The 15,534-nt window shown below is 33.8% G+C and overlaps 1 protein-coding gene across 1 annotated transcript in view; it reads left to right on the plus strand.

Annotated features, from left to right (window-relative positions):
- The first annotated feature begins 2,776 nt into the window (after positions 1-2,776).
- The window catches only part of LOC121367976 (lissencephaly-1 homolog), a 39,807-nt gene continuing 27,049 nt past the window's right edge, over positions 2,777-15,534 (plus strand). Inside the window, exons 1-2 of the mRNA XM_041492450.1 lie at positions 2,777-2,880; positions 12,093-12,237. Coding sequence (XP_041348384.1) covers positions 12,206-12,237 — 32 coding nt within the window. The 5' untranslated portion in view covers positions 2,777-2,880; positions 12,093-12,205. The remainder of the gene's footprint in view (positions 2,881-12,092; positions 12,238-15,534) is intronic.

Here is a 15,534-nt window from a genome sequence, read left to right on the forward strand (position 1 = left end):
CATTCATGTTAGTTTTTGCCTTATTTTCTTCCGTTATAATCCAGCGCGAAGAGGTCTTTTGCAACCTACTTCATTTAACATATAATTATTATTATGGATATATGAAATAAATATTGCTTCAATTATAGATTTTCAGTGCCAGTGTTAGTGTGTGTGTGTGTGTGTGTGTGTGTGTGTGTGTGTGTGTGTGTGTGTGTGTGCGTGTGCGTGTGCGCGTGTCTGTGTGTGCGAGTGTGTGTGTACGTGTATTTATGTGTGTCTGGGTGTGGTGTAGACTTACGTGTGTGTGTCTGTGTGCGGGCGTGGGGCGTAGGCCTACGTTTACGTGTGGGTGTGGGTGCGCGCTCGAGTGGGTGTGTTTGTGTGTAATTTTATCAAAACTCGCCTAGTATCAATCAATTTTTAAAGAATTATTATTTATCTAGCCTACTGCTGTGGTTATTATTTGTTTTCATTAAATGAAAATCTTGAAATGGAGTAGTTCATCAAAATAAACGTCGAGCGCAAGCACACCTCGACATTTATCTTGATGAACTAGAAATGGAGGAGAACCATGTCTTAGCCGAAGAAGTGCTAGGCCTTATATTTTATTATCGATAACTAGGCCTAGATTGGTTGAAAAATACTGCTTTAAATAATCATTTAAAATTCAGATATAGACTGTAAATTATAATACTATAGCCCGCCCCATCCTTATACAAAAATGTTTTTGTTTGTTTTTTGTTTGTTTGGGTTTTTGGGGTTTTTTAAAAATAATTTCTGTTTGGTTTGACGTCAGAAGAAAAATTAAAATGTTTTGGAAATTAAAAAAAGACAACTATTTTTGTGTGCAATTTAGAAATTAATGGGTTCAGAAATAAATATAACGTGTAGTAAATTCCATAGTATGAAAAAAGGCGTTCCCGTCGATGTTATGTTATGTTTTGTTGTACTACGAATAAACAATGAACTGATCACTGGTGTTCTGGGTGCACGTAATAATCATAAATGTATGTATGTATGTATGTATGTATGTATGTATGTATGTATGTATGTATGTATGTATGTATGTATGTATGTATGTATGTATGTATGTATGTATTGATGTATGAATATCTATATATTGTATGTATGTCGAGGTTGACTATTACATACATAGATATTAACGCACTGGCACAGGGGATAATTAAATCCTTTCTGGCCTCACAAATTGTCCCAAGCCGTTGCTGGGACTCGAACCTGTGGAACCGAATCGCCGCAAATTGAGAGACTAACCACGATGCGCTCTGAGCTATCTTGTATGTATGTATGTATGTATGTATGTATGTATGTATGTATGTATGTATGTATGTATGTATGTATGTATGTATGCATTTATAAAATGTATGCATGCATAATATAAACGTGTGAGAAGGCGGAGGGATGGAAGAGAGAGAGAGAAAGAAAGTGAGAGAGTGTGTGTGTGTGTGTGTGTGTGTGTGTGTGTGTGTGTGAGAGAGTGTGTGTGTGTGTGTGTGTGTGTGTGTGTGTGTGTGTGTGTGTGTGTGTGTGTGTGTGTGTGTGTGTGTGTGTGTGTTTAAATGTAGCAATATACATATATTGTATTTATCATATCGGGTTTGACTAAAATTAATTAAACAATGTTTTTATACCTCACCACATTTTTGCTTAATACATAATTTATGAAAATCTAAGGCATGACAAAACAAAAACTGTATTTAAAACATAATGAAATATTACTATATATGTCATGTATACAAATAACAGGCATAGTGAAATAAAATAAAAATGGTCTTTTATAGGCGAAAATTTATAATACAAATCAAATCAAATCAAATCATTTATTTATATATGAATCATATAAACATGGCATGGTATACATTGGACAACATACATAATTAGAATATAAAATGGTGAGGTATAAATTATACTGACAGTGTAATATCAACACACTGGAAACAATTTACATGGACAGTTTAATAAAGATTAAATAGAAATGTTACCATTACACCTAACAGGTTATCACAGCTGCAAGGTGTAATAATAATTAAAGCAATCAGTGGAAATAAGTTTCATATATTCTCGTGTTTCAAACTTCCTTTTGTAACAAATCAAAAAAAACAAAATAATTCTATAAAAAGAGACGTTTTAATGTTTATTATATAGGTCTACCTGTTTGTATATATGTCACGATATTGCAGTTTTAAAGTTTTACTTTCAGGCATTTTAATGAATCAGCTTAGACATATTTATTGACTGCAAAAATAAACAGTTTAATGAATGGTGTAAAATAAGCAAAAACAGGTTGGGGTATGCTTTTGATTAGTAGCCTACTATAAACATGCATAATAAATGACGTATAGTATGAAGTAATAATTATATATAATATACAACATAATCAGTTAAAATACATAGTTTAAAATTGTATTAGCTATGCTGATAGTAATCATTAAAGGTGTCAGCTTATTTATGACGTGTGCCACAAAAAATTATACAATTGCTGTTTGTATAATAAATTAAGACCACAACATTTAAAAAAAAAAATTTTTTATTTCCATTGTTGGTAAACAGGCGCATACAAATCTACAGTGTTAAAAACTGCTGTAAATTGTATACATGCAAAATATATTTAAATAAACAATTTAATCATAAGTTAAATATATTTTAATTCTGCAAATATAATTATATTGCTCTGTGTTCCTAAAATATCAGTTCTAAAAATAAGTGACCCCTGTGACAAGAAGGAAATTACGCTCGAGGTTTATGTGGCATCATTTCCGTATGCGCAATAAAGTGCGCCGATCGCCAGAACAGAAGGAAGAGGATTATTATTTGGGTTAGCCAGATTTTTCGTCTTTTTGTCATTCACAGGACAAATAATTCTGGTAGAATAACTTACAGGTAATTTACTTACGATGTCTTACTTTGTACATGATATATTACAAGCATAATCTGCCTTGATTTTGAAATTTAATTGACAGTTGTAGTCTACCAGTCATCGACTGGTGTCCAATCATGGCGGCCATGCGATAGAAGTCTATGCAAAAATTATCATTGCTAATGATAGTGTCTGTCATCCACAGTGCAAATGTTAGCCATAAGGCAGAAATTTGCCCTTGCTTAAGATTTAAACTCTACCACACATTAAAATTCGAATTTGTTCCATTAAAGTATTATTTAGCAGTGTTATAAAAGATTGTTCTTTAAAAATAGAAGTTCACAAAACACTTTTGGCCAAGATTGAAGATAGACTAGTATCTTATGACTTTTTTTTTTTTTTTATTGTAAGGTCGAAATAAACCTTGACTATAAGGTTGAATGTTAGACTATCCTTTTATGGCACAATATTTCGTGAAAACCTTTGCACATTTTGTGTGATCATTTTTGCTATTTCTGTATTTAAGCAGTTCAATGCAGTATGTTTTAAATTCATTTTTAAAATCATTATTTGACTATATAAATTATAATGCAGCATGTGTGTGCTTATAAACTGTTGCTTGAACGTCTTTGCTTTTTCCCGGAAAAGGAGTTTTCCCATATCTATTAATACACCCGAGTAAGCCTGATGAGCCAATGTGTTAAGAATGGCTTAAACCACCAACGCATCTTTAACACAAAAATTTACCCATCTAAACTAAACAGTGGACAAATAATCTATTGTCATTGTGTTTATTTTGAACATGTAAGTTGTACCTCTGAAACCACACAGTCCAGACAGGTAGTATGATCAGGGCTTCTAGATTATAGTAGCCCCACTCCCATGGCTAGTGATATTCAATGTTGGGCAAGTAAATAACTAATATTGCCTTGCCTGACGGCTAGTGGAAAAAAAAAAAAAAGTCAAATGTTGCAGTTAAGTCTATTTTATAAATATGAATAGCCTGCCCCATCCCAGTCCCCCAATGTTAGTGTTTTCAAGCTCCATCTCCTTTAGGTGACATATCTGATTATTACTATTAATTAGTAAAATTATATTAACTTAAAGTAAAGTAGGGCTAGTGAATTTTTTATCGTGGCTAGCACAATTTTTTAATCACTGATCCCATTGCTAGTGGATTTTATAAAAAATTCTAGAAGCCCTGATGATATGCGCATGTTCTGGATTAACTGTCAATCTGTATTTATCAACAGTACCTTAGCTGGTGTTGCAATTCTGATGAATGTTAGTTAACCTTTAGACTACTGGATTAATTTTTAACAAAAACCACGTTGAGTGGGTACAAGTTAAATAATTTTTACTCACATATATTCACTTAAATGTTTTATAAATAGATGAAATAAAGTTCATATATGAATCATTAAGTATTATTTTTGTGGTTTTTTTGTCATTTTTATTATTTTTAGATCAGCTAATGGTGATTAAAATTAGGCAAAAAAAAATCGAAAAAGTTGCGTTTACTTACGGGCATTTGTGGCCAGCTGTCCAATATTTATGTCCATTATTCCCGATAACAGTGGTTTCCTGGCCAGAATTTTTTTTTAAATCCGAACTACAATTCATATTGCAATATTTGGTAATTTTCGTTGTTGGTAAAACGATTAAATTTATTATCAAATTAGCTGGCACAATCAGCTATCGATCCCTGAAAATGACCGCGATGTGCCGTCATTGTTGTCAAGCGAAAATACTTGCCGAAAACCACTTTTTGAACTCAAAATTTCAAGGTATTTTCAATTGAAAAAATCAAAACAAAAGCCACCATTTTGAAAAAATCTTTGTTCTTTTATTTTATTTCCATTTCTGGTGAATGTCGTGTGCAAAATGGCGGGAAATATGAATTGGGGAATGACTGTATACAGTGTACAGTATGTCGACTGACTTGACATACTCAGAAGGTAGAGCTGGGCGGTACACCGTATATACCGTTCGGTATCGGTATTATGTCAATGCCGATTTACCGTACCGAGCAGATTTCAAAATACCGAAATTTCGGTATTGAAAAATATTTCACGGAAAGCACTAATAATATATCTGACGAACGCAAAATGGGTTGGTATAAATCAGACGAGAGCCTTGTGTATAGAATTTAATTGTATTTAGATGAAATTAGCGGGTGAGCCTTAACACAGGCATGCGTTTAAAGCAGAGTATACCGAAAATAGCGCTCGATGTCAATACCGAATACCGTACCGATACCGAGGTAACTCACCCCAAAAATACCGATATTGATACCGAACATCAAATTTCAATACCGCCCAGCTCTATCAGAAGGTTAAACAATCAAAATTAAATAGAAACATATAATCAGGGATGGAAGCTAACGCTCGCCCCCTTGCCCCAGGCGAGTAGAAATCCCTGAGGGTGAGTACAATTTAAATGGCGCTAATCCCCCGGGCGAGTAATACTGGACAGTTGTGACCCAGATTCATTATGCAGACCGTCAAACTATTTTTGCCATTGAAACCTGTAGATGTATTTCATAAAAATTTGCTATGACAGATTGACAAAGTCAAAAGTATTGCAGTTTAGTTTGGTCTCGATAAATTCGGATATTTACTGCAAACACAATCAGAACTTTCCGTTTTTTGTTTCCGAATTCCAAAAAATTGCTGTAATATTCCGATTATAGATGAGGCATGTTTGGAAGGGAAAAGATTAGTTTTTTTTATGTGTGTGTGTTGGTGCTTTGTGTTCGTTTCATCGGAAGTAAATACAGTCTTTAATTAAACGCATTGTAATAGATCATGTGTGCATCCATCGATTTTAACTGTTTCCAAACGTCTCGAGTGGAGATTATACCAAGTTTACCAGTGGACATCCGAGTGTATTAGGACAGAATAAAATAATTCAGTAACAGTAACGATAATTCCTGAGGTGGGGTTTTTTTTGTGCACCATTAAAGATTAAAGTACAAGCAACATCGTAATGTTTGTTTAATCCTTGAACATCTTGCTAGATCTCATATATCTTTCGTCGTCTCAAACTTCTTCAATAATGAAGTGGGTGTGGGGGGCTAGTGATTTTTTTCTGGGGACTAGTAACTTTCCTCAGCTACTAGTTACCCAGGCTAGTGAAAATATTTCCTAATTTCTACCACTGATAATATATCGATGTTTTCGCTGGGTGGAAATGAAAGGAGGGTGGCTGCGAGACACACACACACACACCCCAAAAAAATAAAAAAGGGCGTGGAAGCTTGGTTACCATATATCGTTGTGTGTTGGTCGGTTTTGTGGAAAGAACTACCCCTTATTTTTATGAAGTGATCCCATTAAATGGGATAATATTTCTCTGTTCTTTTTATTTCTTCATCTAATGAATTGATCGTATTGATATCGCCCGTAGATAAAAAGTAGTTTTGTATTGGTAAAGGCAGTGTATATATATATATTATTTGGCGCCCAAAATAAATTTATTTGATGAGGAACACTGCCACTTCTGTTGTTTTTATAAGCAGTGATATTCCCCCCAAAATGAAAAGTTTCTAATATTTTATAAAGAATTGATGAATATACAAATGACAGTAAGTAAAAATCATCAGTTACTACCAACTAAATCAGAATAGAAGAAAAATATCAGACAAGAATCGGTGGACACAAAAGACAGAATGAATGTTCTGATCACATAACAAATTTGGCACCAAATAAGTGGATTTTCAGTCGGAGATTGTCGAAATGATAAACATAAAATGTTTTCATTGCTCAAATAAATAGAACTTTAATTGTTTGCATCAAACATACAAATGGATACTGGTATGGGATACAATAGAAGCTGTCAAATATACTTTTAAATTACATTATTGTAACCTGTCTAAGCTACTGAAGTTTTTCATCAGTTGCGTTTTCCTACATACCGCAGCTTATTTCCTTTGATGTCCAGTGTGCAGACTAATAAAAAAAAAAAAAAATTCAGTGTGTGAAAAAATTAGCATTTTGAAACAGCAGAGTTGGGTGTTGTAAAATTTAGTAGGATGCTGGAAAATAAAGAAGGGTGGAGAAAAATAAAGTGGGGCGGCAATAGCGAGGTGGGCCACCACACTTAAATGGAGCAGCGAGAACATTGTATTTGTTTTGAAATAACTAAAGTACATATTGTTTAATACATTTATTAGTAGGTTTATTATTATAAAGTGATTTTAGTTTTCAAAGTGATTGGAATTCGCTGACATCTCTTAGGCCTCATGCCAGTGCTAACTCTGGCACTCTCCTAATTTGCCAATTGCAAATTTTAAAAACAATGGGCAAATTTTATTTTAATATGACGAAATAATTTTATGTAATAATTGATAAAAAAATTATTTTTAAATTAACTCTGTTTCTGCAACTTTAAACGTTTAATTTATATTTTGGTGAAACTTTCTTCTCACTCAGAGCTAACCCTGCATGTTATGGCAGTCATAGAGATTATTATACGAGCTTGTGTGTCGTTTTGATTTTATGAAATAGTGTCAGGATTATTGTATTACCCAAGCAAGAGCGAGGGTAATACATGAATCATGACACAAGTTTCGTAAAATCAGTACGATTCACACGCGAGTGTAATAATTTCTTTATTTTCCACATTATCAAAAATATTATTTTCATGAATAACAAGCTAGGACCATGTCAAAATGTTTCAAACGTAACTAAAAAGAGACAACTAAATGACGCCATTTTGATAAGCGTTACAATGGGGAAGCTGCATTAAGTTATGATGTCGCTTTACAAAATTATGTCATTCATTGTACACATGAAATCATTGACACACGTCAGGCATACTTGTTATATTTCCCTGAATATCTTGAACTATGTGGATAATAAATGAATTATTTTTCAGTTGTATTTATAACCAAATAAATTTTTCAACTTAGCATTCATGGAAAGATATCAACTGTATTTCATTTCCAAATAAAATTGCAGCATGTCAAAAAGTCTGACAAACCATTGACACAGAAGTTTTGAATAGCAGGGTTCAAATTTAGCGGCTATGGGCGAAATTGATTTTTGGGTTGGGTGAGTATGCACACTACATCAGTTCTGGCCACATACTACAGATCTGGAGCTTACACAACATAGAACATACACTATATTTTGACAGTGACAGACTCGTCACACCTAGACTTCGCTTTTGAGGTTTCGGACCAGGGCTTTCTAAAATATTTCAAGATCAAAAGTTATTGCAGACACTGCATGTTGTTTTTAAAATCTTGAACTCATCGGCTTATTGGAATAGATAGGTACGCCATAATTATCTAGACAGTAGACTTACTTTTTGATATTATCAGGGATTTATTCAGACCGGTGTTCTGTGGGTCTGAACATTGGGCCCTTTCCCAAAGCAAAGCAATTTTTGTACTAAAACTTCCCAATAGATATATTTAATGAGGTCTTTTGTAATAAATTAATTGAACAGTGGTGTACTTCATTATTTAGTGGTCTGAAAACATATCTTTGATTTACTTGCACTAATTTCCCAATGCCATCAGGCTTGGGGCCATGGCGAAATATCCTGAATTTAAATCACTTATATATTGTAGAATACTTTAATAAAAATGAGTCAGTTCACGAGCATTTATTTTCGTGAATTTCCATCCATCCCCCAATAAAAAAAAAAAAAAAAGTACCGGGTCTGATATTAATAATTTTTACGTTTATTATTTACAAAATAATGTAAGCTTTGGCAACCGTGTACGCTTTTTCGTAATCCTCAAGCTTGTTACATGTAACAACCTAACCGGGTAATCCAAAAACAAAAGGCAGTGTGAAAGCACAGTGCTAGTGCAAGTTTGATTTAAACAATATTCATGGCTGTTAACTGTCCGTCGTGAGACGGATTTCCGTCGTCAGAGAAATTGTGGAAATTATTTTTTCAGTCTTTTTTTTTTTTTTTTTTTTTAATGAGAATCACTTCGGCCGTTTTCAGTTTCCGTAATGTCGACCCGATCACTTCGGCCGTTTTCTTTGCCCCACTGACCCCCTTTTAGGTACCTATCGGATGGGTATAATCTACCATACATTTTGGGGCCGATGAACGGCCCCATTCCCCTAACATAAATTCCAAATCCAATATCAAACCTTTTCCCAATTACGACCCAACAGTTTCCCAATAAAGATTCCCAAAGTCGCTCTTATCGCGGATACTTGAACTCATAAAAATGTTTTAAAATTTAGCTAATTGTATATTTTTCGATTACGAACACATGACGAACAAGTCTGACCTGGATATGCAAATTAGTTTTATCCTGTTTTGATACAGTCTGTTGTGTCGTAGTTTTTAGTAATAATGCCTACATTGTCTGATATAATACAGTTTTGGTAGAAGAATACAACTTTTTGTTTTAATTTATCCATTTGCGTTAACACATATTTGGGATCTATCGCAACACGTCCAATCCGCTATTTACATAGTCCGAACGGACGTAGAAAGTAAAGTATTGACATATTGTGCACCCTGCACTATCATTTGCTGTGCTATTTTAAGCAGACGATCTTATTTTGTAAAAACGGTGTGTACATATGTTTCGTACTTTTTTTCTCCAAATATTTTATTACAGGGGACAATATTTCGAAATCTTAGGTAACCGGAAGTCGGTTCACATGGTTTTTACCTAGGTAACCAATTGTTCAGTTATGTGAATTATATATGCGTAACCCGTGGGTTACCTGATCGGTTACCTCAAAATTACGTTGAAATTATATTTTAAATACATAGTTATTAGCTCAAACATAAAGTTAAAACAAAATACAAAAGAAAACATTTTACAAAAAAAAATGTCTTTAATGCTTGGTAAATTTAACAATATTGTAAAAGACCTGAATATCAGCCCAGTACTGAAACAAAATACAGGGGTGTAGCCAGAAAGTTTTTTTAGCATTACGCACACCAAAGGCGTGCCTGAACGGGGGAATTCGGGGGGCCTCCCCCTGTGAAAAATTTGAAACCCAGGACCGCTGTAGATGCATTCTGAGCCTTTTTGGAGAACTTTTTTTTTCTGTCTTTTTTCGAGTCAATTTTAAGAGGATATTTTATAGAACAATTACAGACAACCTCGACCTATTCCCGGATTTTGTTTTTGCATTACGCACATGCCTACTGTGTGTAATGGGCGCTACGTCTTTGAAATGGATACATAATCATTAGGAGGGATTCTTATTTTCGTTTTGCAGTGGCTATGTTACTTATACTTTATCGATGGTACTTCAATACTACAGTGACGTTCTAAATATTTGTTTTTTAAAGCTCGTTATGCGACGTTAGTATTTTTCAATTTTTGTGCCACTTTTGGGTTCCTGTTAATAGCAGCAGATAATTTAGCCTTCCCCAGCGGTCTGAGCACATTTCTTTAAAACTTTTGGCTCGACTCTGTACTGAACATTTACTTTAGACTGGTTGCAAATTAAATCTGTTGCAATATAACTTTGTTTACTGGTTTGCTGCGCATCAAGTATCTAAAATTCAGCCTAAAACATTTATCGAAATACTAGTTTTATGTCTCCGTGAATAAACGTCCTGTAATCGTGAAGTTTGCAAGTTTTAATTTCTGAACATTTACAGGTCATGACGTAACCAGTTTGCGGTTCGCGTAAATTTAATTTTGCGTAACCGACACGCGAACAGAACGGCGGTTCGCGTGAAATATTGTGCCCTGTATTATTATTATTATTATTATTTAAAATCATTTTTGGTATGGTTCTTGTAATTAAAAAACAAACAAAAAACGTTACTACAGTAGTTGTAAATTAAGTGGAAAAAACCCCACCTTTAATTTAAATGTGCTGCTCACTCCCTTTGAAGTAATGGCCGTACCCGATGTCACACCATGTGACGAACAGCACGTGTAAGTTTGAACACTGTTACAATGTAATAGTTCTGCTGGGAGATATTAGATTGCGTATTATAGATATTGAAACTTAATTAAAGTTGATTCGGTCAAATATAACATTTACTGACCAGCGGTATGTTACTTCTTTATTATTTATGATTGAATAATGGGGTCATTCGAAAACTACACAACGTGCACCAAGGAGAGTGGGAATTATGGGATGTGACAAAACATAATTGGGGGGTGGGGTTGTGGTGGTTGTTATTGTGCAACGTAATGTTAATTCATAAAGTAAAATGCAACCAGTCATTGCCATTTTGGGTTGAAACATATTTTGTATTACTAAAGACCCCAAAGTCAACATAGGACTATCAACAAAACGTTACAAGGGGTAGAGGGGTGGCTTTTACCTCAGGGGGTCATCCCTCTTCCCTTCCCCCCCCGCCCCCCCAATCTCGTCAAGCCTAAATTTTTAGGTACCTTTTCGCTTATTATGAAAGAACACCCTTAAAAAGGTGGCGTCTGTGTCATATCATCCACTACCCCACAAAATTTTTTACAAGTGCCTTATTAATAACTTTAAAAAGGTTTCTGTGTCATATCCCACTACACAAGTGCACAAGTGCCTCCATTATTATAGGTTCACTGCAGGACCCATCAAATTAATGTTTTTGTCCAATAAAAAAAATAACAGGGTGTGGAATGGGAGAAATACATGTTTAAAGTGGACTACAATGCCCTGTACCTTGAAATTTCAGTCACAACATTTTACTTTTGTTAACAGCCATGAATATTTATTACTGTCAAAATACTCGTTCAGTACAGTTTATGACAGACCTACAGGCAAAACCTTTAGTGTGAAGGCCCAATATCATGAACTACGGGTATAGTATCACTGTAAAAGCCTAATCCGGATTTTTTCACTTCCACATTTTAACATACTGTGATGTTTACTTCCGTTTTTTAAACAAGTGTATTACTTTCGTCGCCAGCACTTATGAAACAAAAACCATACAAAACCATGGTGATTTACCCATTTGTGACAGTTATGGCCCTTGAACTTTGGAGATCTATATAAAACTTTGTTTGACAATCTCGAGACATTGAGCTGATATTTTGTGTATATCTTTTTTCACAGAGTTATAGCCCTTGAACTTCGGCGATATGATATTTTTTTTTCCCAGATTTAAATTGGGGTTTTCTTTGCAATGCCCGAAGATCTATTGAGATGAAATTTGTATATATCTTTATCACATAATGTTACAGACACAGAGTTACGGCACTTGGAATTAAGAGATATGAAAATTCGATTGGCAAAATACATGCACTCTCAGAATGCTTGTTTATAAAGTCATACTCATTCTGTTTCAGGATCAAGAATGAATTAATACACATAAGTTGCCCGAGTCAGCATCCAAGCACAATCAAGTCTACTAAAGGAGTAAAATACAAAGATTTTAGAAATCAACAAAAAAAACTGCAAAATGTTGCTGTCGGAACGGCAAAAGGAAGATTTGTAAGTACTGTTCTACTTTATATAATTTCATACCTCTGTGTTTGCCTAAGACAGTACATCAAAGGTGTTATCTATAGGGAAGTGCATATTAAAGAACACTTGGTGCTTTGCATTAGGTTTATGGTGACATAGGGTTTCCACTCTCACTCTGGAATTTTTTTAAAAATATGTATTATAATTTATGTAAAACATAACATTAATGTGTGAAAAATATTTTTGCCAGACTAACAGATGCATTAATTTCACAACACTGTTATGCTTGGTAGAAAACAAATAACCCAAAGTAAAAGTAAAAACATGACACTGTATTGATGATTTATTTCAATTAACAGGCAATTGGTCAACTATCACCTTGCTTAAGGTCACCTTTGCAAATAACAAGTTGTATTGTTTTTCTAAGAGCCGACTTTTAGCCAACGCCCTTAGGTAATTGGCTATTAATATTATTAAAATAACAAGACCCAGCCTGTTAATAGTGTAATGTCCAAATTCTCTATGTTCACTTACACTACTTTATTGATATTATATAGAATTATGTGCATTATGACTGAAACTCCATTCATAAACATTGAAGTCGCATATATACAATGTCTACAGAACATCTAGGTATGCATGACATTGTAGCAGTGTTAATTGTTAAGAAATGAAAATATATTTTAGAAGCTGACATTTTTCAGTCACATAATTTATATAAATGTATGAATTTAAGTACATGCATTGTAAATATATGTACATTCATATTCAAGTATGTTTCATGCTGAATCTGTGGCTTATTGTATTGTATTATTATTGTCATAATGTCTTTACATGGCTGTGAATCAAAACATCTGTATGACACACTCCAGTAAATCTTTTGTGTGTTCACTTTACAGTGGAATATATTAATATAATATGTTTATTTAGTTCTATGCTTGGAGTTGAAACATGTTTCCAATTTAATTAGTACTACCCATGCCTGTATAAACATGTACATGGTGGTGGGGGGGGGGGGGAGGCTAGCCTCTCCGTTGGAATATTTTGTTTTTAAATTTTGATTAGTGACAATATTTAAAAATTGATCAGCAGTTAATAAATATAATTGTAATGTTTTAGAAGTATGTGACTACCTTTAAAAAGTGCATAGCAGATAGTGACATCAGGGCTTCTAGATTATGGTAGCCCCACTTCCATGGCTAGTGATATTCAGTGTTGGGCTAGTAAATAACTACTATTGCCATGCCTGACGGATAGTGAAAAAAAGCTGTCAAATACTGCATTTAAGTCTTATTTTGTAAATTTAAATATCTTACCCCAATCTTAGTGTTTTTAAGGTCTATCTCCCTCTTTAGGTGACATAATGATCTGATTGTTACTTTTAGTAAAATTGTATTAACTTAAAGTAAAGTAGGGCTAGTGAATTTTTAATTGTGGCTAGTAAATTTAAAAAATCACTGATCCCATGGCTAGTAGATATGATAAAATTTCTAGAAGCCCTGGACATAAAACTGAATAAAATGTTCTTGTGAATAGAGGTCACCTGTTGTGAACGATTGGGAAGCCTTACATGCAGTGTCCAGTTTTAAAAATGTCTAGTACCTAAAATCGTCATCTCTCTCATTACTTTGGCATGTGTATGTCATTATTAGTACACATCAAACAGGTTTTTGTCTCGTACATGTAGCAATGCAGTGACAGCTTTTAGTACTAGTAGGTTCAACCTACTTGGACCAAATTTGACCTACATTGTACAAGTTCATATAGCATGTACATTCCTTCATCCACAGCTTCTTAAACTAACACAACTTGTTGATGTTATTTTCAGCAGAGGAGTCTATTGTTAATGTGCTTCATTTATGACTTAGCTTCTTTTTTTTCCATCTATACATGTAGTTCTTTCATGTTTCTTTAGTGAATACTAAGTACTGTACAGTATACTAACATGAGCAAACTTTGGGTGCATGAAGTACGTGCTAAAGTGTATATAGTATTATAACATCTTTAAACTTTTTTTTAAAGGGAAAAAGGGGTATTCAAACAGCTTTCTTTATGAGTGCATTAGCTGTTATCATCAGTCCCACTGAAAATGTAATTCAGTGTTATCCCTCAAAATACATGCATGTTGCGAACTGGTGTTAGGTCTTCAGTGTTCGAAATAAGTACTTGTCCGTTTGTCCTGACATTTTGAGTAGTCAAAAACATTGTCCTTGTACTTGAACAAACCAGGGTTTCTGCCAGAGGGTAAAACGTGTAAGGCCCCATACTCAAATTTTTGCAGATTTTAATTTAAAAAAAATTTGACAAAATTAATTACTCTTATCATTACTGTATGATTTTCTTAACCCTAACCCTAAACTTAACCCATTTTCTTTTGGGGGAGGCCTCCCATACCCCCTGCTGACTGTGGTCCATACCCAAAAATTTCTTTCTGGCAGAAACACTACAAACCACTTATTTGGACACGTGAAATCTTTGGTGGACAAGTAGATTTCTAGATATACTTGTCCAGTGGACTAGTAAAACTTTATGCCTATTTCTATCACTGGTCTTACATCGGTTATGGCTTGGTGCTTTCCCGTAACATATATATATATATATATATATATATATATATATATATATATATATATATATATATACATATATATATATATATTTGCGATCAAGTTTTTATTTCCAATGCATGGTTTTCACTAATGTTTTGCTCCGAACACCAGCAATAGACATATTGTTCAGTGCAAATGATTTTGCAGTGTTAACATAACGCATCATGGCGTTGACTACAACTTAGCACCATAAACTCTTTCACCCAGCATTTAGTATGATTCTTTATGATCCGCAACTTATTTTGCCTTCTAGTTGAAATTTGAAAACTGGAATCATAACCAAATCATTTACAACTGATAAATATATACCACATATTTATAACTTACATACTTGTACCTGGTTACCCTGATTACATCTTATTTCAGGGGCTACTTCAACAGTTTATGGCATGTAACGACTGGTATTGTTAACATTTGTGGTATCTTAATTGTTTTTACTTTTTTTCCACTACACATTACAAAAAATCATACAGTGTATTTTATTTCTACAAGTGCTATAATATGTGGTCTTTAGACTAACCTTTAAAAACAATAGAGATAAAATGTAAAGTTAAAAGTATCTTTTGATTATTCTATTTAGAAATACAGACAGATAGTTTTTTGTACATTGTACATACATGTATCTTAAAGATTTCCATTTATGATGATTTAGTAAATCCTGGCAATCTTGTCTGTCACATAGGAGTAATTAGGTGACTCAGTATGACCTACATGT

The sequence above is a fragment of the Gigantopelta aegis genome, chromosome 3, assembly GCF_016097555.1.
Source record: "Gigantopelta aegis isolate Gae_Host chromosome 3, Gae_host_genome, whole genome shotgun sequence".
NCBI classification, from domain to species: domain Eukaryota; kingdom Metazoa; phylum Mollusca; class Gastropoda; order Neomphalida; family Peltospiridae; genus Gigantopelta; species Gigantopelta aegis.